Genomic DNA, 27,874 nt, shown 5'->3' on the forward strand with positions numbered 1-27,874 from the left:
AAAACTATGACACCTGTGAAGTGAAAACCCTTTCACCCTTTCAAGCATATCGAGAGAATGCCAAGAGTGTGCAAAGCAGTAATCACAGCAAAGGGTGGCTATTTTGAAGAAACTAGAATGTAAAACATGTTTTCAGTTATTTCACCTTTTTTTGTTAGGTACATAACTCCACGTGTTCATTCATAGTTTCATAGTTTTGATGCCTTCAGTGACAATCGACAATGTAAATAGTCATGAAAATAAAGAAAATGCATTAAATGAGAAGATGTGTCAATATGTAAAGAATAAAACATTTTTTTTAGTTTGGGACTTCAGCTGATGGGCCACAATTTGGGGCCCGATGATACACTGCATTACCCAGAAGGCTTAGCGCTGTAGACGGTAACCAAAAGTATGTGTGACCTCCACGTGAGTATAATAAAGAGTTGATGTGTTGACACACGTTGTTGTTCCTTGACAAAGTAGATTGGCTAAAATATGCGGGGAAGTTGCGGACATTGGACAAAGTTGTGAGGCTGCACATGATTGGCAAGAATTGGTTGAGTTTGCGTGAATGGGCACAATTTCGACTGTTGTATCAAGAGTTGTTCAACTTTGACCTCGTGGGCATGTGACCAACTGGACTAAGGGAGTCTCAGAAAGATTTAAGGTCACAGAAACTGTTTATTTAACCAGTCCCAATTCAGCCATGACAAGTTCACTAATTCAAATAAAGGACGCCCAACAGCAGTTCTAGTTTCCACCTTCAATGTTGAAAATACATCTGTTTACTAATCCTTTCAGACAAAATTATGAAGATTTTTCAACATAAATGTAACCCTGCCTCCTTTTTTGGCCTATTTGCATAATAAACATTATACCCAATAAGATTATTAACAATTTCTGCCTCATGACATTACCTTTTGATAATGTCGTTCAGTGTGAGGAACCCAAGCAACATTTCTTAATAAGGAATATAATAAAATGATTATTTAAACTAGAAAACATTTGGAATATTTTAATAAAGCAGATGACTAGTTTATGACTTGATGAAGTGAATTGTTGGTTGCACGGAATCCACATGTAGCATATTAGCATATGTTCATCTATTACAGCTGTCACTTTGGATGAATAGGATTTTTTGTTACTTTTATTTAACAAAATAGAACATTTACAACAAATATGGCATCATTGTTTAGAAAAATACATTAAGATTGTCAGAACAGATAGTAAAAAAGAATACACATATGAAGACGGTAGTAAATAAATAAAATAAAAATATTAAATAGGAAAGAAATGTACTAGCAGCTTTACTTTGTTAGTTTTAAGGGAGAACTGCACCTTTTGGCAGGAATTTTGTCTATCATTCACATTCCTTGTGTAAGACAAGCACGCATATGTTTTTTTTAATGCATTCTAAAGCATAAATAAATGCTAGCAAAAGTCAGGTAACAATGTAGGAAATGGTATTCGCTCTATTTCGCCTATAAAGCGCTCTAAAAAACATCCAAAAGCCTCCATCAATGTGTATACGCGCTGCAAATGTAATGTAGTAGCATTTATAGTAACATAATATTAAAATTTTGGATAATTTTAAGCATGCGGCGGTGTAGTAATTTGCTTTTCTCTTTAATAACAGCAACACTACTACTCATGGCAGACTTCATGACAAACAGCAAATACTACTTTGGGAAAAATTATGATCCAGAAACGTATATTTCTGAGCCTGAACATAAGGAGGATGAGCAACAAGTTTTAGAATCTGAGAAATAAGAAGTTTCAGCAAATAGCAGTATTGCTAAGTGCTAAACAAGAAATATAAACTACGGACATAACAAAACAATCACTGACTGTACAATGTCTGCTCTCACTGGGACGCCGACTCATGGGATGTTTATACCTTCCTGTTTAGATGAAGAATCAATTGCAATCCGTGCGCAAATAAGGTCGCCATAAACGAGCATGTTTCGTGTCTTCCTCGCCATCTCCGGGTCTAAGTTGAATGTCAAAGTTGACCAACTTCTCGGTTTATGTCCACAACATTTTACTACCCAGGTGAGAGGCATGATTTATAATCGAGAATAAACTTTCACCAACTCAGAGGCGAGGCAGCAGCTCGACATGTCAATATAGCAGCATAAGCTAGTTAGCTCTCTGTGATGACAGCGCCTCTAAAAGTGCTTTGTCTGTGTTTGCGCTTATAATAACAATATGGCTAATACTTGGTTAACATTCAGGTCACGTTTTTGGATGTTTTTTGGAAGGCTTCATTAGCGGCCTTGTTAGCCACCTCGTGCTTGCCGTATTTTACGACTTAGAATGTATAAAAAAACATATGTTTTTGTCTTAAATAGGGATTGTGAATGATAGGGGGGGGGGGGGGGGGAAGAGCAGTTCCCCTTTAAAAGCTGAGAAGTTCTTTATGGAATTGATTAACTTAAACAAGTTGAAAAACTTATTCGGGTGTTACCATTTAGTGGTCAATTGTACGGAATATGTACTGTACTGTGCAATCTACTAATAAAAGTTTCAATCAATCAATCAAAGGTGAGGAAGGATGGCTTTCTCTTGAAAAATACACACTTGTGAAATCAAAAATAAAAATACCCATGACAGACACATTTTCATATTGTTTTCCTGTCTTAAAATCCCCAAAATAATATCACTTTCAGAAAACAGGAGACAGTTTGGAATCTTTGAGGGAAATCCATGAATTGATTTACGTGGACCCCGACTTAAACAAGTTGAAAAGCTTATTCGGGTTTTACCATTTAGTGGTCAATTGTACGGAATATGTACTGAACTGTGCAATCTACTAATAAAAGTTTCAATCAATCAATCCAACAATGTACATCATCCCACTTCCGCTCGGGCCGAACTAAACTCATCTGTGATTGGCTTTCCCGGCTGTCAATCACTGCATGCCCCACGGCGCCTGCCGACCCACTAAAGAGGAAACTCTCACACTAAAGGATTTACAAAAGGTTTCAAAGGCCGCCATGTATCGCGCCAGAGTCCAGACATCGCTCATGCGACGTGTTTTTGCCCCGTGGAGGGGGCGTAAATTCCGTGGTTTGGACTCAGAAGGGGGCGGAGCCCACTGACGATTGAGCGAGCAGCTACCTTAACACGACAGCTTTAATTCAGGTAAAATAAGAAATAATCTTGTAATAAGTCCATGTAAAAGTTCAAAAAGCCGCTTTAATTCAGGTTAACATTTAAAGAATCTTGTAATAAGCCTAAATACAAGTTCATAAAGTAGTGTGAAAACATTCAACATGGCTGACACCTGAAAAGACGAGCGCGGCTGATTGCTCCTCTCGCATTGGCTGAGGCGGGTCACGTGACGAAGCTGACCACCCCCACCCCAAAGTGTCTTTTTAAATGACACAAGACACAAGTTTTTAGTTACTAAAGTAAAAAAAAACAGACTTTCGAAACAATGAGCTTCCCTGTTGTGGACTTCAGCGCTTTCGCCCTCGACGTGGAGGACATTTGTCCCGCAGACTTGGACCGCCTGAGCAGGGACGTGAAAGAAGCTTTTACCCGAGTGGGCTTCGTCTTCCTGGACAACACCGGCGTCACGCAGGCGGAGGTGAGACGACGACGACAGCGCGGATGTTACCATGAATTGATTAACGTGGACCAAGTTGAAAAACGTATTCGGGTGTTACCATTTAGTGGTCAATTGTACGGAATATGTACTGTACTGTGCAATCTACTAATACAAGTTTAAATCAATCAATCAATCCATTGTAAAGTGTCGTGTCCCGTCCAGGTGGATGACCTCATGGAAGCTTCCCGAAGGTTCTTCCTGCAGCCAGACCGCTTTAAGAAGACATTCATCAGGAAAAGCTTGCCCAACTGTCCCCTGCACGGCTGGATCCCCATGGAGACGGAAAGGTAATAACACGACTATGTTCCACACTATTGGCTAATTATTGTTACATATGCCCAGAAATATTCACACAATCTATTTTCTTAGAAAAATATATATACATATATTTTTATTTTGAGGGTGGATCCAGGAACACCAGCAGCAGATCTAAAAGAGTCGTTCAACATGACTTCACTACATCCTGACATAGTAAGTACACTTAACTCATCAATACACTGACATAGTAAGTATACTTGATGCAACCTGCTGACATAGTAAGTATACTTAACACAATAACATGCTGGCAAAGTAAGTATACTTCACACAATACTACTGCACATGCTTCTTTTTTAACATCCTGATAAAGTAAGTACACGTATCACAAAAATAGTGTACATGCTCCTTTTTAACATTCTAACATAGTGAGTATACTTAACACAATAATATTGTACATGCTGCATGCTAACATAGTAAGTATACTTAACACAATAATACTGAGGCATTCTACTTTTTAACATCCTGAGAAGGTAAGTATACTTATCACAATAATACTGCACATTCTCCTTTTTAACATCCTGATAAAGTAAGTATACTTATCACAATAATATTGTGCAAGCTCCTTTTTAACATTCTGAAATAGTAAGTATACTTAACACAATAATACTGAGGCATTCTACTTTTTAACATCCTGAGAGAGTAAGTATACTTATCACAATAATACTGCACATGCTCCTTTTTAACATCCTGATAAAGTAAGTATACTTATCACAATAATATTGTGCAAGCTCCTTTTTAACATTCTGACACAGTGAGTATACTTAACACAATAATATTGTACTTGCTGCATGCTGACATAGTAAGTATACTTAACACTATAATACTGAGGCATTCTACTTTTTAACATCCTGAGAAGGTAAGTATACTTATCACAATAATACTGCACATTCTCATTTTTAACATCCTGATAAAGTAAGTATACTTATCACAATAATACTGCACATGCTCCTTTTTAACATCCTGATAAAGTATACTTATCACAATAATATTGTGCAAGCTCCTTTTTAACATTCTGACACAGTGAGTATACTTAACACAATATTATTGTACATGCTGCATGCTGACAGAGTAAGTATACTTAACACAATAATACTGAGGCATTCTACTTTTTAACATCCTGAGAAGGTAAGTATACTTATCACAATAATACTGCACATTCTCCTTTTTAACATCCTGATAAAGTAAGTATACTTATCACAATAATATTGTGCAAGCTCCTTTTTAACGTTCTGACATAGTGAGTATACTTAACACAATAATATTGTACATGCTGCATGCTGACATAGTAAGTATACTTAACACAATAATACTGAGGCATTCTACTTTTTAACATCCTGAGAGAGTAAGTATACTTATCACAATAATACTGCACATGCTCCTTTTTAACATCCTGATAAAGTAAGTATACTTATCACGATAATATTGTGCAAGCTCCTTTTTAACATTCTGACATAGTGAGTATACTTAACACAATAATATTGTACATGCTGCATGCTGACATAGTAAGTATACTTAACACAATAATACTGAGGCATTCTACATTTTAACATCCTGAGAGAGTAAGTGTACTTATCACAATAATACTGCACATTCTCCTTTTTAACATCCTGATAAAGTAAGTCCACTTATCACAATAATATTGTGCATGCTCCTTTTTAACATTCTGACATAGTGAGTATACTTAACACAATAATATTGTACATGCTGACATAGTAAGTATACTTAACACAATAATACTGAGGCATTCTACTTTTTAACATCCTGAGAGAGTAAGTATACTTATCACAATAATACTGCACATGCTCCTTTTTAACATCCTGATAAAGTAAGTCCACTTATCACAATAATATTGTTCAAGCTCCTTTTTAACATTCTGGCATAGTGAGTATACTTAACACAATAATACTGTACATGCTGCATGCTTACATAGTAAGTATACTTAACACAATAATACTGAGCCATTCTACTTTTTAATATCCTGAGAGAGTAAGTAAACTTATCACAATAATACTGCACATTCTCCTTTTTAACATCCTGATAAAGTAAGTCCACTTATCACAATAATATTGTGTAAGCTCCTTTTTAACTTTCTGGCATAGTGAGTATACTTAACACAATAATATTGTGCATGCTGACATAGTAAGTATACTTAACACAATAATACTGAGGCATTCTACTTTTTAACATCCTGAGATAGTAAGTATACTTATCACAATAATACTGCACATTCTCCGTTTTAACATCCTGATAAAGTAAGTATACTTATCACAATAATATTGTGCAAGCTCCTTTTTAACATTCTGACATAGTGAGTATACTTAACACAATAATATTGTACATGCTGCATGCTGACATAGTAAGTATACTTAACACAATAATACTGAGGCATTCTACTTTTTAACATCCTGAGAGAGTAAGTATACTTATCACAATAATATTGCACATTCTCCTTTTTAACATCCTGATAAAGTAAGTCCACTTATCACAATAATATTGTGCAAGCTCCTTTTTAACTTTCTGGCATAGTGAGTATACTTAACACAATAATATTGTACATGCTGCATGCTGACATAGTAAGTATACTTAACACAATAATACTGAGGCATTCTACTTTTTAACATCCTGAGATAGTAAGTATACTTATCACAATAATACTGCACATGCTCCGTTTTAACATCCTGATAAAGTATACTTATCACAATAATATTGTGCAAGCTCCTTTTTAACATTCTGACATAGTGAGTATACTTAACACAATAATATTGTACATGCTGCATGCTGACATAGTAAGTATACTTAACACAATAATACTGAGGCATTCTACTTTTTAACATCCTGAGAGAGTAAGTATACTTATCACAATAATACTGCACATGCTCTTTTAACATCCTGATAAAGTAAGTATACTTATCACAATAATATTGTACATGCTCTTTTTTAACATTCTGACATAGTGAGTATACTTAACACAATAATATTGTACATGCTGCATGCTGACATGGTCAGTATACTTCACACAATAATACTGATGCATTCTACTTTTTAACATCTTGACATAGTAAGTATACTTATCACAATAGTACGCTGACATATAAATAAACTTAGCATTATAATACTAACTGATACATGCTACACTTTTTAACATGCTGACATAGTAAGTATACTTAACACAATAATATGCTGACATAGTAAATATACTTAGCACTATAATACTAACTAATACATGCTACTTTTTAACATGCTGACATTGTAAGTATACTTAACACAATAATATTGTACATGCTACTTTTTAACATTCTGACATCGTAAGTATACTTATCACAACAATACTTACTGATACCTATTTAACGTGCTGAAACAGTAAGTACACTTACTTAAATGCTACTTTTTTAACATTCTGACATGGTAAGTACACTTAATACTGTACATGCTATTTTGTTAATATTCTGGCCAAGTCAGTACACTAATAGTACAATTATTGCTGCTGATACATGCTTTTTTTTATTTTTTAAATCCTTACATTGTAAGTACACTTATTACCACTAGGAGACATCAACAAAGTTTTAAATGACTGTTTCAACAGAAAGATGGGGGCAAAATAACAATCATCTGGCCAAAGGAAAAGTGTAAAACAGACATTAACAAACTCCATCTTTACAAGAACAAACCTAAATAAAAGGGAAAATATTTTTGAGCCAGGACTGGAATCCTATGTAACTTTTATACCAGTGTTTGCTCACACATCTGTGCACTGTCAAGTTAGCCAGAACAAAACAGAAGGTTATAAAATGTTAAAAATAATTTCAATAAATAAAAGTACTAATAAATGGCCTATTGTTGCGCCGTGGAAGAAACATAATTATTTCAACAAGACCCTCGCCTCATTACTGTTTTGATTTTGATTTCTGGTTTAAAACGTCATGCTCCGCCCTATCTCGCCTCTGATTGGCCTGTCGGAATGTTTTGCCCAAACCTTAACCAATCGTGACTCAGCAAAAGCAAACCAACCAATGATCATGGATTTTCTCAACTATCTACCATCTGTTTTTGGTCTTGTATCTTCAGAGGCTCCAATACAACGTGGATTCCATTGAGCATTTATCAACTTCAGGCCAAAAGTTTCAAGAATCCTATTCCACTATCTTGTGTAGAAATGGCCCCCCTCTGAGGTTGTGGCGGGATTCCAGGAGACCATGACGGCCTTTTACCAGCGCTGCAAAGAGCTAAGCCTGCGGATTTTGAAGGTGATCGCCCACGGTCTGGACCTGGACCCCGACGTGTTCTTGAGCGCTCACCGCCTGATTGGAAGTACGTGCCGGTCCTCACATCTCCGTATTCTGTTTTTTTAGCATAGCGGCCACCAGGGGGAGCTGTGGTGAACAGAAACTGAGTGACATCCTGATGAAAGCATGTATGTTTATTTTGCAGATGATGAGAACCCAACGACGCTCCGTTCCATCTACTACCCTCCGGTCCACAGAGAAGTGGCCAAGGAGGGCCAGCTGAGATGTGGCCAGCATTCCGACTACGGGAGCATTACCTTGTTGTTCCAGGATTCTGAAGGTCTGCAGGTGAGGAAACCGTTCTGAAAACATGCAGTCCCCAACCTACCATCTAACATGTAACAATATCCACTACATATTTCTTAAATGCACAATTGTCGTCCTCCCCTTTAGCCTGGCTTACAGCACTAAGCTATGGAAGTAGAATTGTCTCACATCAATTTATATATGGATGGAATATGATATTAATACATATGCATATATTAATAAATATACAAATACGATATACAAATAAATACATAATTTGTATAAATAAATGCGTATTTGTAAATATATATTTTTGAGATTTAAAAATATACACAAATAAAATTTGTAAATATAAAAATGTGACATACAAATAAATCAAGAATTTGTATAAATAAATGTGTATTTGTAAATATATTTTTGAGATTTGAATATAAATATGCTTGATTTTGTATTTGTATTGAATTTGCATATGTGGATAGCTTTTTTGCTTTTGTGTCGATGAGACATTCCTACCGCAAACCAGATGCACAAATAAATGTGACCTTCACACTCCCCTGAACAACCAGCTGAGGACACTGCGGCCAGTATGTATGTGTGTATGTATGTATGTATGTATGTGTATATATATATATATATATATATATATATATATATATATATATATATATATATATATAAACCACACACTTATTTCTTATAATCAATTTTCTAAAGTATGTTTTTAGGTCATCTCCATGCAACCAAAAAGAGATTTTCTAACCTGTAACCTGTTTTGAAAAAGTTTCATTATAATTATTATATCAAATATTACATTGAGAATCATGTTGAATCGAGAATCAGTTCTGAATTGAATCGTCACCCCAGGGATTGTAATCGGTTCGAATTGTCCGGAGCCCAAAGATACACACCCCTTATTGTTACTATTATTAGCTAAAATTAATTAAAACAATTGACAGCAATTTGAGGATGAGCTCTGATTGTGTGCTTTTACTGCCACCTAGTGTCTACTTTGATGTCTGTGTGGTATAAAACGAGTAAAACATCAATGCAGTAGTTGTTTTTCTGTTCATTTTGAGGTTAAGGAAACAAGATCACCTAGAACATTGATAACAAATTCATAAAATCACAAATTGTTTAAATGTTATTGTGGAGGAAAAAAGCCTCAAGCCATCGTTACTTTGGCCGCAGCTTTTTGAAAAAGCTGCTGTGAATTCGGGCATTCTAGGCCGCAACAATCACACAAAAAGCCTATAAAATCCTGAAGAGACTGGAAAGTAAACCGGGAATAAAACATGACCCCACCTGGGGAAAAAAATAGCTTGGCATCAATTGAAGCGTTGGAGGTCGTTTAGTTGCAGAGCGCGAGATAAACAGTTGTGAAATGTAAGTGTTGTTTGAAGTAAGATGCTAACAGGAAGTGTCATACAAAAGAAGTGAAGCAGTGGTAATAATACCACAATATTAACTTAGTCTGACTGATTTACATGTGACGTAACTTCCTGTTTATTTCTGACATTCCAGGTGCTGGAAGGTTCTGGTGAGTTCATCACTGCTCCTTGCATCCCCGGGGCCATACTGGTCAACATCGCTGACATGATGCAGCGTTGGACCAGCGACCAGTTTGTCTCTCTGGTCAGAAATCTCACTTCTTTTTTTTTTTTAATGCTCATTTTGTGGAAAGTGAGCATATACAAAATATTTGTCTCGTTCGTGCTGCACTAGAATGCTTCCTTCAGTGCACTTTAACAAGTGTACTTAGTTTCTGCGTGTGCAGATGTTGCTAGCTATGTACCGTATTTTTCGGACTATAAGTCGCAGTTTTTTTTCATAGTTTGGCCAGGGGTGCGACTTATACTCAGGAGCGACTTATGTGTGAAATTATTAACACATTACCGTAAAATATCAAATAATATTATTTAGCTCATTCACGTAAGAGACTAGACGTATAAGATTTCATCGGATTTAGCAATTAGGAGTGACAGATTGTTTGGTAAACGTATAGCATGTTCTATATGTTATAGTTATTTGAATGACTCTTACCATAATATGTTACGTTAACATACCAGGCACGTTCTCAGTTGGTTATTTATGCGTCATATAACGTACACTTATTCAGCCGGTGCGGCTTGGCGCCTACGTCGCCGAGCGCGTGGGCTACATGTACGCCCAGTAGCGCTAGCGCCGCCTGTGTTGGACGTCGCTGGACTGCTAAGTGAGGATTTTGGTGATGGTTCGTACGCACGTGTGAAAAGTTGCAGCCTCGTTCACTTTATTGCCACGGGGAGACATGACGTGGTGGAATGTACAGGAAGTGCTAGTTGCACAAGACATTGGTATTAAAGTAGTCTTCATTGCTGTGGTTGTCATGACAACGGTAGCTATATTGAACTGTATAAGAACAATAAAAGCCAAACGAAAACTTTGTGGTAAATAAATCAAAAGGTGTGCAGTTTGGCGGCCGCTTTAAAAATAATAATAAAGACAATTCTTCCATCAGCTACATGATTGTCAGACTTTAGGCGTAAAACGCCATTAGCTGGCATGAATAAATACATATTTGAAATCAATTACATTCTTCTGAGTTTGCATGATGGCAGTGTACAGAAAACAGGTTTGTTCCAAACTGAAAGGGTGTCCAAACTTTCCCTCATTCAAGGAAACATACAAGAGAGATTATATTATATATATTTTATAAATATATAATTGTGTGTAACCATTACCTCCCTGCTTGGCACTCAGCATCAAGGGTTGGAATTGGGTTAAATCACCAAAAATGATACCCGGGCGCGGCCACCGCTGCTGCCCACTGCTCCCCTCACCTCCCAGGGGGTGATCAAGGGTGATGGGTCAAATGCAGAGAATAATTTCGCCACACCTAGTGTGTGTGTGACAATCACTGGTACTTGAACTTTAACTTATATATATATATATATATATACATAATATAATTATATGTATATTTATACACACAGACGCTATTTTATATATATCATATACTGTATATGTAATATATATATTTTATAATATATGTAATATATATATATATTATATAAACCTTGTAAAATTATTTACTCCCTTAAAGTTTTCCATATTTTCTCACATTACGATATATATAATAAATATATTTAATATATATGTAATATATATATATACGTGTGTATATATATACGTATATATTATATATTTTAATTTCTACTGAAGACACTTAAACTACTCCAGTGTAAGACAAGCTGTTAAATGTATTTCAAGAATTATGATAATTTTGATAGCTTTGTGACCTTTTTTCCCCCCAATGCGGCCCTAATCCTCCTCCACCATGTTTCATTTTGTGTAGAATATTGCCAATAGTACCTTTTGGACACCCCTGCAGTATTGGCTCATGTCGGCCTGTCTTAAACCAGTGGTGTTAAAAGAAGAGAAATACAGGAAAAGGAGGAAACATTGCAGTCGAGACAAACACATGCACACTCCCTGCCAGCTGGGCCCGTTAAGACTGTCCAGGCACAGGTGGGTCTTGTTGTTGGATGGTTAGCGCCGGTCCGCCTCCAGCGACTACAGACTCCGCTGTAACAAAAATACACACCAAAAAAAATATGACATTTGAGCCTAGCTGTAGCCACCATACAGTATATCACTCAGTGATACAGTTCTTCTCACACAGCAATATTCCAACATAAAGTGACGCAGCAACAACAAACTCCAGTGGTTGCAATTTACTCTTAAAAAGAAGAGAAGAAAAAGCGGTAAGTAATGGATTACGATTAGTCTGTCCCTCCAAGACTTCACTGTTTGTTTTTTGTGATTGTTGTGTCTTATAAAGTGCTGCAATTCGTGACAGCTTTTTTCACAACCTGACTGCAAAGTTGCAATGTTTTGATGCTTGTCTCAATGACTTTGAATCAACTTGCTTTGTTATGAATTGGTTATCAATCCTAGTAACCTTCACCTCAGAAAGCACAAGATTTCAACACAAACTGAAAAACAAATGTTTTGGGCAGCACGGTGGAACAGTGGTTAGTGCATGTGCCTCACAATACGAAGGTCCTGAGTTCAATCCCGGGCTCGAGATCTTTCTGTGTGGAGTTTGCATGTTCACCCCGTGACTGCGTGGGTTCCCTCCGGGTACTCCGGCTTCCTCCCGCCTCCAAAGACATGCACCTGGGGATAGGTTGATTGGCAACACTAAATTGGCCCTAGTGTGTGAATGTTGTCCGTCTATCTGTGTTGGCCCTGCGATGAGGTGGCAAATTGTCCAGGGTGTACCCCGCCTTCCGCCCGAATGCAGCTGAGATAGGCTCCAGCACCCCCGCGACCCAGAAAGGGACAAGCGGTAGAAGATGGATGGTATTTATGTTTTACTCGTTTTATCACATTATTTACCCAATATATGTATATGTGTATATAGACATATATACATATGCATATATATATACATACATACAGGTGTATGCACATCCAAGTACTGGCTGCATTTTGCTGCGTTTCTCAGTGTGAGCACACTTATGCGAAGCGGGAGATGTTAAGTCCAACCCAATCTGTTCTGGATGAGCAGCCAGACTCTTTTGGGTTCTATGGTTATTGTTACATTTCCCCTCTTTTAATACTTTTACAGGTCGACTTGTCAAAAAAGCCAAAGAAGACTCTAAATGCACTCGTGGAGCCAACGACGTCATTACTGACCTGTGTCCTCTGACTTTAAGCCCTGGACCTTCCTCCTCTGCAGATCATCCACAGCCTGGAAGGAGAGCACAGCAGCAGAGTGAAGCTCTTCGGACATGAGCTCAATGCCGGTGAGGTGTTTAGGGACCTGCTGAAGATCGTGCTTCTGAGCGTTTAGTTCTTCCTGCTTCTTTTGGAGCTCCTCCCTCTGCTTCTGCAGGTCAGCCGCCTTGTCTATGATCATCTTCTCCTCGTTGGCCAGCTGCTGCTCGTACGCCGTCAGCTCCTCCTCTGTGAACATGGAGTTCTGCTCCAAGGTCTGTCCATCAAGTAGAACAAGGCTGTCAAAGTCATTTTCATTGAGGGGCCACATTGCAGTTATGGCTTCCCTCTGAGGTCCGTATCTAACTGGGAATGATATTGTTACACAATTGCCTCAATTGCGGAAAAAAACTGCAGCTCAGTCAGCAGAATTTTACAGTTAAATATACAGTGTTTTTACAGCATATTACTGTAAATGGAAAAACAGTAGCAATATTTTTTTAAGGTAAAATTCTACGTTTTTTGTTTCTCCGAAAACGGTACCACCATGTTTTACAAAAAAAACTGGCCTATTAGTTGCTAGTATTTTATCGTAAAAACCAGTGGTACTCTTCCTCCATTTACAGTAATATGCTGTAAAAAAACATGTATATTTTACGGTAAAAAACTAGCAGTTAAGTCAACAGAATTTTGCAGTCATATTAAATGTATTTTTTTTTTATTTTTTTTTTTACAGACAGCATATTACTGCAAATGTAAAAACAGTACCAATGTTTTTTTACGGTAAAATTCCATGTTTATTGTTTCCCTGAAAAATGGTATCACCGTTTTTACAGTAAAAAATTGGCAGCTCAGTCACCAGAATTTTATCGTAAAAAAATAGCGGTAATGTTTCTCCATTTACAGTAATATGCTGTAAAAATCACCGTAAGATTTATGGTAAAAACTGCCAGCTTAGCTGCCATAATTCTACAGTCAAATTTACGTTTTTACAGTAAAAAATTGGCAGCTCAGTCGCCAGAATTTTATCGTAAAAAAATAGCGGTAATGTTTCTCCATTTACACTAATATGCTGTAAAAATCACCGTAAATGTTACGGTATAAACTGGCAGCCCAGTTGCCATAATTCTACAGTCAAATGTACATGTTTTTTACAGGATGTTCTGTAAATGTAAAAACCGTACCAATGTTTTTTTACCGTAAAATTACACGTTTGTTGTTTCCCTGGTGTATTACTGTAAATGGAAAAACAGTCTCCCTTTTTTTACAGTGAAAATTGGTTGCTCAGTTGCCAGAATTTTATCGTGAAACAGTGATACTGTTTCTTCGTGCTATAAAATAACACATTACATTTTACGGTAAAAAACTGGCAGCTCAGTCGCCAGAATTTTATAGTCAAATTTATGGTGTTTTTTACCAGCATATTACTGTAAATGTAAAAACGGTACCAATAGTTGTTTTTTTACGGTAAAATTCTACACTTGTTCTTTCCATGAAAAACGGTACCACCGTTTTTACAGTAAAAAAACTGGTCGATCAGTTGCCAGAATTTTATCGTACGTACCGTTTCTCCATTTACACTAATATTCTGTAAAAAAATCACCATAGATTTTGCAGTAAAAAATTGGCAGCTCAGTCGCCAAAATTTTATCATTAATAAACAGTGGTACTGTTTTTCCATTTACAGTATATGCTGTAAACATCACTGTACTTTTTAGAGTAAAAATATGGCAGCTCAGTCACCAGAATTTTATTGTAAAAAATAGTGGTACTGTTTTTCCACTTACAGTAATATGCTGTAAAAATCAGTCAATTTTACAGTCCAAAAACTGTCATCTCAGTTACCAGAATTTTACAGTCACATTTACAGTGTTGTTTTTTTTTACAGCATATTACTGTAAATGTAAAAACCATTCCAATGTTTTTTTACGGTGAAATTATACGTTTGTTGTTTCCCCGGTGCATTACTGTAAATGTAAAAACTGTCCCACCCTTATTTACAGTAAAAAAAATGGCTGCTCAGTTGGCAGAATTTTATCGTAATAACACAGTGGTACTGTTTCTCCATTTACAGTAATATGCTGTAAAAATCACCGTAAATGTTACAGTCCAAAAACTGGTATCTCAGTTGCCAGAATTTTACAATCAAATTAAGTGGGGTTTTTTTTTACAGCATATTACTAAATGTAAAAACAGTACCAATGTTTTTTGTTTTTTTTTACTTAAAATTCTACATTTGTCGTTTCCCAGAAAAACTGTACAATTTTTACAGTAAAAAAGTGTCCGCTCAGATTTTAAGGTAAAAAACTGGCAGTTCAGTCACCTGAATTTTACCTTAAAATGTATTATTACAATTTTTACAGTGTAACATTAATGTGATGGATAACTTGCTTTAAAACCATAAGTCAAGCAGATATTTAGGTATTTATTTACGGAAAAAACATTTTTTTTGGATGTATGAAACTATATCTGTTGCATTGCTAGATAACGTTTAGGTGCAAATGCATGCGGCACATGTATTTTGTTCGAATACTTTTAGTAAAAAAAGATAAAATACTTTATTGACGCATATTTCTTTAAGGTGTTTACGGGCCATATAAAAGGATGTGGCGGGCCAGATCTGGCCCCTGAACCTTGAGTTTGACACTGCTGAAGTAGAAGGCATCAGGAAGGAGAAGAAGCCTCTGATTGGCTTGTAAAGAATATATTTTATAAAAGGCGGACATCGTACCTCCCACTCTTCCTTTTGGTGAAACTCTTCTTTATTTGTGGCGGCCAGGAACTCACTTAGCGACACCAGTCTGTCCTTGTTGGTGTCCACCTGAGCGAGAGACCCACACGTCATGCTCTCACACTAAAGTATTGGGACAGGGGGCCAAAAGCGAGGAAACCCCGCAGACTTTGGAGAACTTGGGGGACTGTTTCATTGCTAATAAGGTTTGAAAATTGTGACAGAGAATTTAAAAAAAAGACCTTTGATGTCTATAGAAATTTTTGGGCCAGAAAATGTGGATTTCTGGGAAACCCGAGATTTGGATTTTCATTTTCTCCAATCAAACTTGTCTCTCAGCGACGCTCAAACGCGCACGTCAACTGTCAAATCAAAATGTATGTTTGTTTCTTGTCTAAACAGAGCAGGAACAACCAGGTGCAACAATATATCCACTTTTTCTTTGTCGTCCTCCTGCATAGCTCAGACCTACATCCTGTTCCTGTCTACAGTGCTAGGCCTTCTGGGTAATGTAGTACACAACCATTTCCCTTCGAGTTTACATTTACATTTTATATTTAACATTTATTCATCCACGGTAAGACAATGAATTAGAACAGTATAGTAATTTGACAATGATTTATGAGTGTGTACTGCCATCTAGTGTCTACTAAAAGAGTAAAACATCAATACACTGTTTTCCAATTGTTGTTACGAGCAACCAGTGAAATATCGAGAACAAATTCATAAACTCACAAGTTGATTCAATATTTTTTTTAAATGAGCCTCAAAATGTCGCAACTTTTGCCGCAACTTTCTGAAAAAGCTGCTGCGAGTTTGCGACAATCACGGAAAAAAAAAATCCAGCGAAAACCCGTCGGGACCAAAAAATCATCTATTTATCGTTATTTCGCCCAAAAACTTTGGCACGCTCCACAGCCCACAGTTTTTCATCCGATCGGAACCATGCAAGTATCAAAACGTTCGGCTTGATCGGGAATCGTGAGCGCCCCCCCAAAAAATGGTTTTAAACATCCCTGATTACCCAGAATTCCCCGTTTTCCGGGTAATTTTGCCCATTGAAAATGAATGGGCCATTTTTCGAACATGAACAATTCCAACATTTCTCAACCGATTCGAACCGTTCCACCATCCACACACTCCACTCACCTTTGACAATCTTGGAATTATTTTTAAAAAATTCCCGGTTTTCCTGATACTTCCAAATTTCCAGGGAATTCCCATTTAAATGAATGGACGTATTCATAGTTATACAATGCTTGAAGTTCTCAAAATGTTGTGCCATTTTTCCCCTACTCCAACCTTTCAACCATTAACCCACACTGCTCTTCTTGTATTTCGAACGCAAAAGATGTTGTCCCTTTCCCAAAATTCCTGGTTTTCCCAGAATTTCCGGTAATTTTCTCCCTATTGACAATGAATGGGACATATACAATCCACTGCCTATCCCACATTTGTCAACCGATTCGAACCGTTCCACCATCCACACACTCCACTCACCTTGGACAATCAAAGTACCATTTTCCAAGTAAAAGAATTCCAGGAATTCCCAGTTTTACAAAGCCCTATTTTCACCTCTTTCTGGAAAGTTTTCACAGTTCACTATTTTCAGCCGTTTTAGTTATCTTTTTTTTTTCCGTACAAATTCCCGGTTTTCCTGAAATTCCAAAATACCAATTAAAATTCAAACTGTTACTACTGTACGTCAACATTTTTCAACCGATTCCAGATTTTCTAACACCAACCCATTCATATCATCTAGGGCAATTGTGCTCGGATCAATATTTTCAAAAATTCCCGGTTTTCCTACTGGAATTTCAAATTCTAGTGACAATAATGATAATTATGATCATAAAAATGTAGCTATCAATAATACCTCGTTCATCACATGCTCTCTCATCCGCAGTCTCTCCTCCTCCATCTCGACCATGTCGTCTTCTTCATTCTTGGGGTTGTAGACCTTATCCAGCTTCAGCACACACACACACACACACATAGGAAGACGACACTTAATAAGCCAATAAAGTAGAACACAAACGCTAAAGACAATTACCTCTTTAGCAAAGAGGGCCTCCAGCTCGTTCTCGTCAAAGAAACCGTCTCCATTGCTGTCTGTGCAGTGACAGCCATGGACATATGAACATATTTTCCTCCAAGAACATCAACATCATGTTTGTGCGTAAAGACGGTGATCACATGATCTACAAAATAGTGTGGAAAGTATGGCTTCTGAGGATACCGTGGATTTTGAAGAAGGTCTTTGGGTCAAAGTCGTCCGGGTCCAAACCGTCAGACTCCTGCCACACCTCCTTTAGCTGGTCTTCACTTCCCTACACGCACACACACCTTTAATTGATGTCAAACATGAGGTTTTATGGACAGTAATCCCTAGTTTGTTGCTGTTTATCAGTTACAGACATGACCACGATGAATACATTTCCCTGAAATAGGAATCCCTTATTCATAAATCAGACATTTTTATAGCTAAAGCAAAAAAAAACATGTTTACGACCTTCTAAAAAAGTTTTTTTTAACACAGAGAGAGCCCTCTAGACAAAAACACCTTTACACTCCTTTAATCCCATATAGTAATGCTGCCGGAGCATGAGCCAATCAGTGGCCATGGTACAAAACAGCGCTCTCTGATTGGTTAGCCTCCTATAGTGGCCAATACTACTGCAATATTGATATTTTTTAGTTTATTTAGTCATTTTTATGCTTGAAAATGCTTACTTTAAGACCAAAAAAATGGTAGAAAAGGCTTTAAAAAAATTAAAACATGAAAAAAACAAACATTTGAAGCACAATGTAGCGAAGACTGACTGTATCATTGTTATAATATATATATATATATATATATATATATATATATATATATATATATATATATATATATATATATATATATATATATTTAACCATTTTTAAAAAGGTGATACTATTATAAAATTAATTACAAATAAATACATTTAATAAAATAAAATAAAAATAGATTTGAAGTTGATCAAGAAATTCAAGCCATCAAAGTATAACAAAATATCGATATATGACTTCCTTATAACACTTTTATGAGTGGGATCCTTGAGGGTCCACAAGATTTTTATTAAAAACGGTCAATGTTCAAAAAACTTTATCGACGGACAGATCTGACGTTGATTTAGATATTTAAGCATTGAAGGTAAACAAAAGAATGATGTATAAGACTTTTATGGCTGAAACCCTTTTGGGTCCCTAGGACCTTTAAGGTTCACCACATTTGGGGGATCCTTAAGGGTTAAGTGTGTTAACTTAGTGACTTACAGGATGGTTGATTTTGTCGTGGTCGGCGTGTTTCTTCTTCATGTCCTGGTGGTGCTGCTCTTCCTTCTTCCGCTCCTCCTCCGTCATGTTCTTCAGCTTCTCCCTCCTCTCGTGCTCCTTTAACATCTCGTAGCGCTTGAACTCGTCATGGCGTTCCTTGTCATAGTTCTCCAGGTCCTGTGTGGCCTGCGGGGAAGCAGCGTGTCACTAAACGCTCAGATGCGTGGCCTGGTACACTCTGACGATGGCGAACAGTACCGATTGGATGAGGCGGCCTAGGTCCTCGCTCTCAAACGAGTGCGGGTTGTCGTGGTTGAGGTGCTCAAACTGTTTCAGCAGAGCCTGGTGGTCCACCTTCCAGCCTGTAAGGACAATTTATTTAATAAAGTATTCATATATTGTATCATGTATTTATTAATTATTAATTAAATTGTCATTTGTTTGTATATTTGACGTGTATTATTCTATGCATGTATCCGGACTTTAGGCGCATCGGTCCCCCACTGCTATAAATATACAGACAAATAAATGTATTCTTCTTTTGAATGAATACATCAATCTTATGTTATTGTTTTAAATGTTGTCAAACTATTTATTTTCATAATCACATTAATCAAACTTTAGAATTTTTATTAACCACAATAAATTACTTGCTTCCATAATTTAAATACACTTTTAAATAAACAACAACAATATTGCAATTATATTGTCAGAATGTCATGCCCGAACATTTTTCAAATATTTAACTTAAATTCACGTCATTTTTTTTGCTTACGTCCGGTGTGGGTTTATTTTGAAGCGATTTATTTTTGTAATTGATCGCATGCGTTAGCGTGTTAGCTTTGACAACTCTGTTAGTCACCTCTTGTTTATCGCGGCTAATTGGTCATTAAAACACATTTCCGGAGGTAAGATTATTATTAATAAATAGTTACTTATAGTTAGAGCATTAAAAAAACTTAACCTTCTAAATATGTTTTTTTTTTTACATAATTACAGCTCTCTAAACATGAAATAAGACCCATATGGTCACCTTTGCACTCGTTTCACCCAATATAGTAGCCCTGAGTGTGTTCTACTGTAGACTGTCCTGGGCATGACGTTAAAGTGCATCCGGCAGTGGAGGCTCCTCTATGGGGTCTTGGGGCACTAGGAGGTTAACCCCTTTACTACTGTTACCCCAAGTGGCCCTTGGCAAAGGCCTAATACCTGCCTGCCCCCTAGCCAGGGATACGGTGAAGACCTCAACGGCGGAGCAGGCGGAAGACGGTAGATTTAAGATACTACCACAACGGCTGCGATAGCGGAAGAAGGCTGCAGCAGAAAAGGGTCCCCAGTCGTCTTGGACTCCATGCCACTGGCCCCTGACCCGATTTCTGTCAAGGATCGTGTGTGACTGTCTGTGCACCAGTCTCCCCATGCTAAACTAAGTCACGCTCAGGCATCCTCCATAAAGGGATACACCCCTACCAGGAGGATCGTCATACTCTTTCAAGTGACCGCCGATGATGACTGTAGACTACTGTACTCACTGGGAGCCTGGATGATCCTTTAAGCCTGACCAGGCCACTACAACCCAGCAACTACCTGGAAATACTTTCTCACTTCCTAGGTACTTCCTTTAAATAAGAACTGGGCTGAAACCACGGGCGTGAGTTGTTCTGCAAAAAGTTGGTTAACTTGATTGTCGCAGCTACGACCATTAGCCGTGTTGTTGGCATTGCGTGTGCCGTTTTGTCATTCCACATCGCTCAAACATTAACGAATGGAACTGATGATGCCGAAGATGAAGTGCATCAACAGAGATCATCCCCCCTTAACGTTGCTTGGACAGCTGCTGATAGCATTCTTACTAGCATTAAATAACACCCCGGTACTGCTACGTCTCCAGCCTTTGCTAGCGTCAAAGGCTCACAAACGTGGAGATGTGCTATTGAGGAGGCAGGAGTTGAAGATGAAGGGCATCGAAATGTACGATGTTCTGCGAAAAGTTGGTCAACTTGATTGTCGCGGTGAAGATAACGCCGAGAATAGCCGCTGTGTTGTTTGTATCGTTCACCCATAGCCCGGAAACAGACGTCCTGCTTGGTGAATACCCTTATCAATCAACACAACAACATAATAGAAAATAAGCCAAATAGAGTACTGCAATACATACATAGGAGTTAATTTAACACTTGATTTAGGCCAAATTTTGACTATGCTTAAAAAAAGTATTTAATAATTATTAACAAAATAATTGTTTAATTTTTAAAGTAAATTATTCAACTTTTTTGTATAACGTATTTATATTATATTTGTATATTATGATGTTTATCCAAACTTTAGTAGTGTTTGTCGCTGTGGGAACTTTCTAGCTTTATCTTCCCATGTTGACTTAAGCCAAAACTGACACAGCTGTATTTGTTTGTGTTTTTCTTTAAAAAAAAAAAAAACTTAACTCCGACTCCTTCCTCCGTTACTTTCTTTTCTCCTCTTAAGTTTTTTTTTTTTTACATGATATTCACGTTCCTGTATTTCATTTTAAGGGGTCATATCATGTTTCATTTTTCTACATTTATAACACTTTCTTGTGGTCTACATAACATATAACGTTGGTTCTTTGGTCAAAATTTTGCATAGATTATGTTTTTACAGTCTGTTTTCAAGCCACTTTTTGACCGTCTCAACGATGGCGGACTCACGCAAAACACTTTGGGTAAATTTATATCATATATGAATATCCAGTGGTGTTGTCAGTGCAAAAAAACGTCACAGGTTTTCCAAATTCCAAACGGCTCGTTTGGCGGAAGTATAAAAGGAAGGCAAGATTATTTTATAAATATCTCCGCAATTACATTTTCAGATCCCAAATACACAACTGTGTGTACCAATAGGTAAGAACAATTGATTTTGCATATTAGGGCCTCTTTAATTTAGGGCCAACATTTCTTGAATATGCTTAGTTGTTTTTATAACTATTAATTATTAAATTAGAATTATTCACAAAATAATTATTTAATTTATTGAGTATATTTTTATAAATTATTTATAACCTATGTATATTATATGTGTATATTACGCTCTATGTCAAAACTTAAAGGGGAAGTGCACTTTTTTTTTAATTTTGCCTATCAATCACAATCATGAGAAACAATAACGCATGTCTTTTTTTTAAATGTATTTTAAAGATGATAAAAATCGCTTGAAAGATGCGGCTAGTGTGTCACTTTTTGTAGCCTTAGAAGCCCTCTAAGACAACTTCAAAACCCTCCATCAACGTTTTATATACACTCTGCAAATATATATATATATATATATATATATATATATATATATATATATATAAAATGTAGTAACAGACATGTTCATAACAATATGTAATATGTACAATATTTACTGTATTTTGGTCATTTTAATCAGTTTATGTTTCCATAGCAACACACATCAGACTTCTGGCAACAAATGTGTGTTCCTACTTCTGAAAACAAAGGCGTGTGTGTGTGTTCTTATCATGACAGAATCAATAACAGACAACGAAGACGACTGTTTTTGGACAAATGAGGATTGACAACCTTATCTTTTTCCAGCTGGATATACTGAGGAGGAATTGCTGCTTCTAGAAACCAGCACAGAATAAGGGTGAGACGTCGGAGCAGACAGAAGCCTAGAGAGTGAGGTGAAAGTGATTTTGACGCTATGTAAAACTTGGACACAAGCTATTTCGACATAAATGGATTGCTTACCGAAAATCAACAGGAATGTCTCCGGCCATCTGGACCAAATGCACAACTGTCCATTGAGTGAGTCACACTTTAAATATCGATCATGATACACGCAGCACATCATGCGTGTTATTACAACTACAGTACATATGCTGTCTGGCGAGCTGTGTGCAAACAAAACATGAAATAATACTTTACAGATACTGTAATATGATTGTACATGTTTTTCACTCAGTACAAATTGGTGTCCTATTGCATTGTGTTGTGCATTACATTACAGTGTTTCCCACACATTCATTTATTTGTGGCGGCCCGCCACGAAAGAATTACGTCCGCCACAAATTTTAAAAAATTAATTTATTTTTTTTTTTAATTATTTTTTTTTGTCCTGGCTTCTCAGGCAAATCATATAGTTGATGTAGATGCTCATATAGGCTGTTCAGATTTACTTTACAAAAGAGAAGTGTAGGATACTTCTCTTGTTTCCTTATTTGTATTTGACCACTACGGTTTTCTGTTTATTTGTTACTGACTGTGGCAGGACACCTCTGCCTCTGTTTCACTTTATGTTGCTGGTAAATAATATGGTTGTAGTAGTAGGCTAAAGTTAAATTATTTAGTATGCACTAATTAAAGGGGCAGAGCTTTAAGAGACATTTTAACTTTTATATTTTATAAGATATATATTTTCTAAGAACCACAATTAATAAATATATTTCAGTGAATAACTTATTGTTCAAATCTGTATATAAATATGTACATAAAGTGTTGTAATTATATTGTAAAATGGATGGGTGGATGGATGGACGTTTAAAACAAAACTGTTATTAATTAGTAAGTATACATTTTTTTAGCCTTTTTAGAGAAAATCATATCATTGTAGTAAATTATGCAAATTACTCGATGATGTCATGGTGACCACGCCCATAGCCACGCCCCCACCGCCACAGGTATCTTGGCAGTTTATGGGAAACACTGCATTACAAACTCAAACACCTTTCGTGCTGACGTAGAAGCTAGCTTATCACTTTCCGTAGTTTGCTTTTACGGCTAACACCGAAGCATGCCGATGTGTTACTACGCTAAAGAAAAAGTTCCTCAGTGTTCGCTCTTACAATAACAATGTCGCTACTGTTTGGTTATTATGCAGGTTACGGAATGTAAATTAAGTATTGTTGACGATTTTTAAATGCACTTTTAAAGTATTTTAGAGGTAGTATTGATTGCTTCTATTCGCTGCATTGCTAGCCAATTTTTACATGTTCGCCTGCAAAAAAAAAAAAAAAACCCTTTGTCTTCTTGTCTCTCGTAATGATTGTGAAGGATAGGCAAAATGACAAAAAAGTGCAGTTCCCCTTTTAAAGTAGTGTTTGTCATTGTGGGAACGTCTCTAGCTTTGTCTCTCCATGTTGACTTAAGCCAGTAGTGGAGCTGGCCCCCCTGGGCGGGCGCGTGACCTCGAGGAACATGCTTTTTTTGTTGTTGCCGTACTACAATATGACAAAGAGCATGTAGTGCTAGGCTTCACTGTGACTACAGTGGGAGACGAGGAAAGACCGGTGTGTTTTCCTGCCTGCGAATAAGGGTACAATGTTATGCAGAGGTGTACTTATAACAATTTAATAGACAAATTATACTATTTATCGCCGCGCGGGAGAGTGGGGGGTGCGACATAACAGAAAATAACACTGACTTAAGCCAAAACTGACACAGTTGCATGCGAATGTTTTCCTTTTAAAATGCTACACACATGTTGACTCCTTCCTCTGTTACTTTCTTTTCTCTTCTTAAATGTATTTTTTTAAAACTTGACATTGACGTTCCTGTATTTCATTTCCAAACAACGTTCGTTGTTTCAACACTGCGCGCGTCTCATTACCACATTTTGCCTTGTACAACAATCACTCCATAATTACAGTGGCGGGCCGTGCGTTTTTCACCTAGGCCTTCAGTGATGTCAGACTTCAATGATTACCTCTCAAAAAAACATAATTTATGCCGCCACAGAGAGAAATGCACTTCAGAGGGTCATAAAAACTGCCATGAAGATCACTGGCTGCTCTCTCCCCTCCCTAGATGAACTGTACAGTGCCAGGTGCCTCAAAAAGGCCCAAAACATCATAAGGGACCCATCTCACTCTGGACATAAACTTTTTGAACTGCTGCCCTCGGGCAGGAGATACAGGACAATAAAATGCCGGACAAACAGACTTAAGAACACTTTTTACCCGAGAGCAATAGTGTCGCTGAACACAAGACGACAATAAAGACTGTGCGTGTGAGCTGTGTGCTTGGTATTTTTATGTATTTTTATCTATTTATCTATGTTCTTATGTTTTTATGTGTTATGAATTTACACTAAATTAGTTTCGCTTACAATTTCATTGTACAATGTACAATGACAATAAAGATATATTCTATTCTATTCTACAAACCCTGTTTCCATATGAGTTGGGAAATTGTGTTAGATGTAAATATAAACGGAATACAATGATTTGCAAATCATTTTCAACCCGTATTCAGTTGAATATGCTACAAAGACAACATATTTGATGTTCAAACTGATAAAATGTTTTAATTATTTTGCAAATAATCATTAACTTTAGAATTTGATGCCAGCAACACGTGACAAAGAAGTTGGGAAAGGTGGCAATAAATACTGATAAAGTTGAGGAATGCTCATCAAACACTTATTTGGAACATCCCACAGGTGAACAGGCAAATTGGGAACAGGTGGGTGCCATGATTAGGTATAAAAGTAGATTCCATGAAATGCTCAGTCATTCACAAACAAGGATGGGGCGAGGGTCACCACTTCGTCAACCAATGTGTGAGCAAATTGTTGAACAGTTTAAGAAAAACCTTTCTCAAGCAGCTATTGCAAGGAATTTAGGGATTTCACCATCTATGGTCCGTAATATCATCAAAGGGTTCAGAGAATCTGGGGAAATCACTGCACGTAAGCAGCTAAGCCCGTGACCTTCAATCCCTCAGGCTGTACTGCATCAACAAGCGACATCAGTGTGTAAAGGATATCACCACGTGGGCTCAGGAACACTTCAGAACCCACTGTCAGTAACTACAGTTGGTTGCTACATCTGTAAGTGCAAGTTAAAACTCTCCTATGCAAGGCGAAAACCGTTTATCAACAACACCCAGAAACACCGTCGGCTTTGCTGGGCCTGAGCTTATCTAAGATGGACTGATGCAAAGTGGAAAAGTGTTCTGTGGTCTGACGAGTCCGCATTTTGGAAACCGTGGACGTCGTGTCCTCCGGACCAAAGAGGAAAAGAACCATCCGGATTGTTATAGGCGCAAAGTTGAAAAGCCAGCATCTGTGATGGTATGGGGGTGTGTTAGTGCCCAAGACATGGGTAACTTACACATCTGTGAAGGCGCCATTAATGCTGAAAGGTTCATACAGGTTTTGGAGCAACATATGTTGCCATCCAAGCAACGTTACCATGGACACCCCTGCTTATTTCAACAAGACAATGCCAAGCCACGTGTTACATCAACGTGGCTTCATAGTAAAAGAGAGCGGGTACTAGACTGGCCTGCCTGTAGTCCAGACCTGTCTCCCATTGAAAATGTGTGGCGCATTATGAAGCCTAAAATACCACAACGGAGACTGTTGAACAACTTAAGCTGTACATCAAGCAAGAATGGGAAAGAATTCCACCTAAGAAGCTTAAAAAATGTGTCTCCTCAGTTCCCAAACGTTTACTGAGTGTTGTTAAAAAGGAAAGGCCATGTAACACAGTGGTGGACATGCCCTTTCCCAACTACTTTGGCACGTGTTGCAGCCATGAAATTCTAAGTTAATTATTATTTGCAGAAAAGAAAAAAAAGTTTATGAGTTTGAACATCAAATATCTTGTATTTGTAGTGCATTCAATTGAATATGGGTTGAAAAGGATTTGCAAAACATTGTATTCCGTTTATATTTACATCTAACACAATTTCCCAACTCGTATGGAAACGGGGTTTGTATATTCTATTATTCTACTTTTAGATATTTAGGGAAAGTAAATAAAAAATGACTTTTATCTTTAATTATGATCATGATTTCTGGTTATGTTAGGCCAGCAGAGAAGGCCTTGCTGGCCTTGACGACACACCACTGCTTAATTACCGTCTCCTGCCGCCATGTCATGTTTGGCTTTGATGAGCATCCTCAGCCTGGTCATCTCCTCCCTCTTCAGCTCGTCCAGCTTGGTGCGCAGGCTGTGGTGGACAAAGTCCAGCTCTTTGGACAGTTTGCCTTCCTGCGGGGGTGGACACAGTTCAGTACAGCGTGTGAGTCAACAGATGGTTTTTTTTCCATTCGGGTAAATCGCAGACTGACCCTGATGTCGTCCATGTTGGTGTTCTTTAACTTTTCCCTGAAGTGAGGGTCTTTCTCCAGGTACTCGATGACTTCCCTGAGGTAGCGGTCATAATGCAGTCCGGTGTCCTGAGACGTGGACGAAAAGCGTTAGTATTTTTGAACTGGCCTGGACGCCGCACCTGTGTGACTCACGGCACTTTCTGGGGCCTTCAGGTCTTCCTGTTGGGGCTTCTCTTCGCTCTTGTTCACACTGATGGGCACTGAGTGGATGCACAGCCACAGACTGAGCAGAACCAGGGCACAGTGGGCCAGCGCTTTACCTCCCACCATCACCATCTAGTTGAATGCACAGGTATAAACAACAACTGTTGACATGATCCTGTGCTTGCAGACGTGCTAACTTGCCACAACTAGCACCTGTCCCATATGTTGGTTAGCTAAAACAGATTAAAAGCAACAAAAGCTTCACAGCATGATTAAACATCACATTTGTGACGACAAAACACAGGTGCTGTAAAAGAATGTTCATTTTGTGAGGCGAGACTTACTTGGAGCTTCACTTTGGACTGTTTAGAGAGCTTCTTGCTAGCTGTTTGTTTACTGCTGTCACCTGCCGCCTCCAATGCGAGCCGCGAGCAGCTTCGGACATGCTGGCCGCCGTCACCA

At 37.6% G+C, this 27,874-nt stretch overlaps 2 protein-coding genes across 5 annotated transcripts; one reads left to right on the plus strand and one right to left on the minus strand.

Annotated features, from left to right (window-relative positions):
• Window positions 1-2,932: 2,932 nt before the first annotated feature.
• Window positions 2,933-22,791, plus strand: LOC133646900 (uncharacterized). Of its 4 annotated transcripts, none has more exons than XM_062042805.1 (7): window positions 2,933-3,574; window positions 3,758-3,882; window positions 3,997-4,066; window positions 8,065-8,221; window positions 8,342-8,484; window positions 9,964-10,074; window positions 13,055-13,151. In XM_062042805.1, exons 1-7 carry the CDS (start codon window positions 3,422-3,424, stop codon window positions 13,133-13,135), a joined length of 840 nt encoding a protein of 279 aa, XP_061898789.1. In that variant the 5' UTR covers window positions 2,933-3,421; the 3' UTR covers window positions 13,136-13,151. The 4 variants fall into 4 exon arrangements, with proteins under 4 accessions (XP_061898789.1, XP_061898787.1, XP_061898790.1 ...); XM_062042806.1 differs by lacking the exon at window positions 13,055-13,151 and adding an exon at window positions 22,744-22,791 and having other exon boundaries at window positions 2,936-3,574; XM_062042803.1 differs by lacking the exon at window positions 13,055-13,151 and having other exon boundaries at window positions 2,935-3,574; window positions 9,964-10,912.
• Window positions 9,056-27,874, minus strand: LOC133646899 (nucleobindin-2-like). Its single transcript, XM_062042802.1, has 13 exons — window positions 27,757-27,874; window positions 27,401-27,544; window positions 27,227-27,334; window positions 27,014-27,146; window positions 19,433-19,536; window positions 19,175-19,360; window positions 18,114-18,204; window positions 17,928-17,986; window positions 17,751-17,843; window positions 15,875-15,964; window positions 13,250-13,420; window positions 13,123-13,177; window positions 9,056-12,006 (listed from the first exon to the last, which is right to left on the minus strand). Exons 2-13 carry the CDS (start codon window positions 27,542-27,544, stop codon window positions 11,930-11,932), a joined length of 1,311 nt encoding a protein of 436 aa, XP_061898786.1. The 5' UTR covers window positions 27,757-27,874; the 3' UTR covers window positions 9,056-11,929.

This window comes from Entelurus aequoreus, linkage group LG03 (assembly GCF_033978785.1).
Source record: "Entelurus aequoreus isolate RoL-2023_Sb linkage group LG03, RoL_Eaeq_v1.1, whole genome shotgun sequence".
Taxonomy (NCBI): domain Eukaryota; kingdom Metazoa; phylum Chordata; class Actinopteri; order Syngnathiformes; family Syngnathidae; genus Entelurus; species Entelurus aequoreus.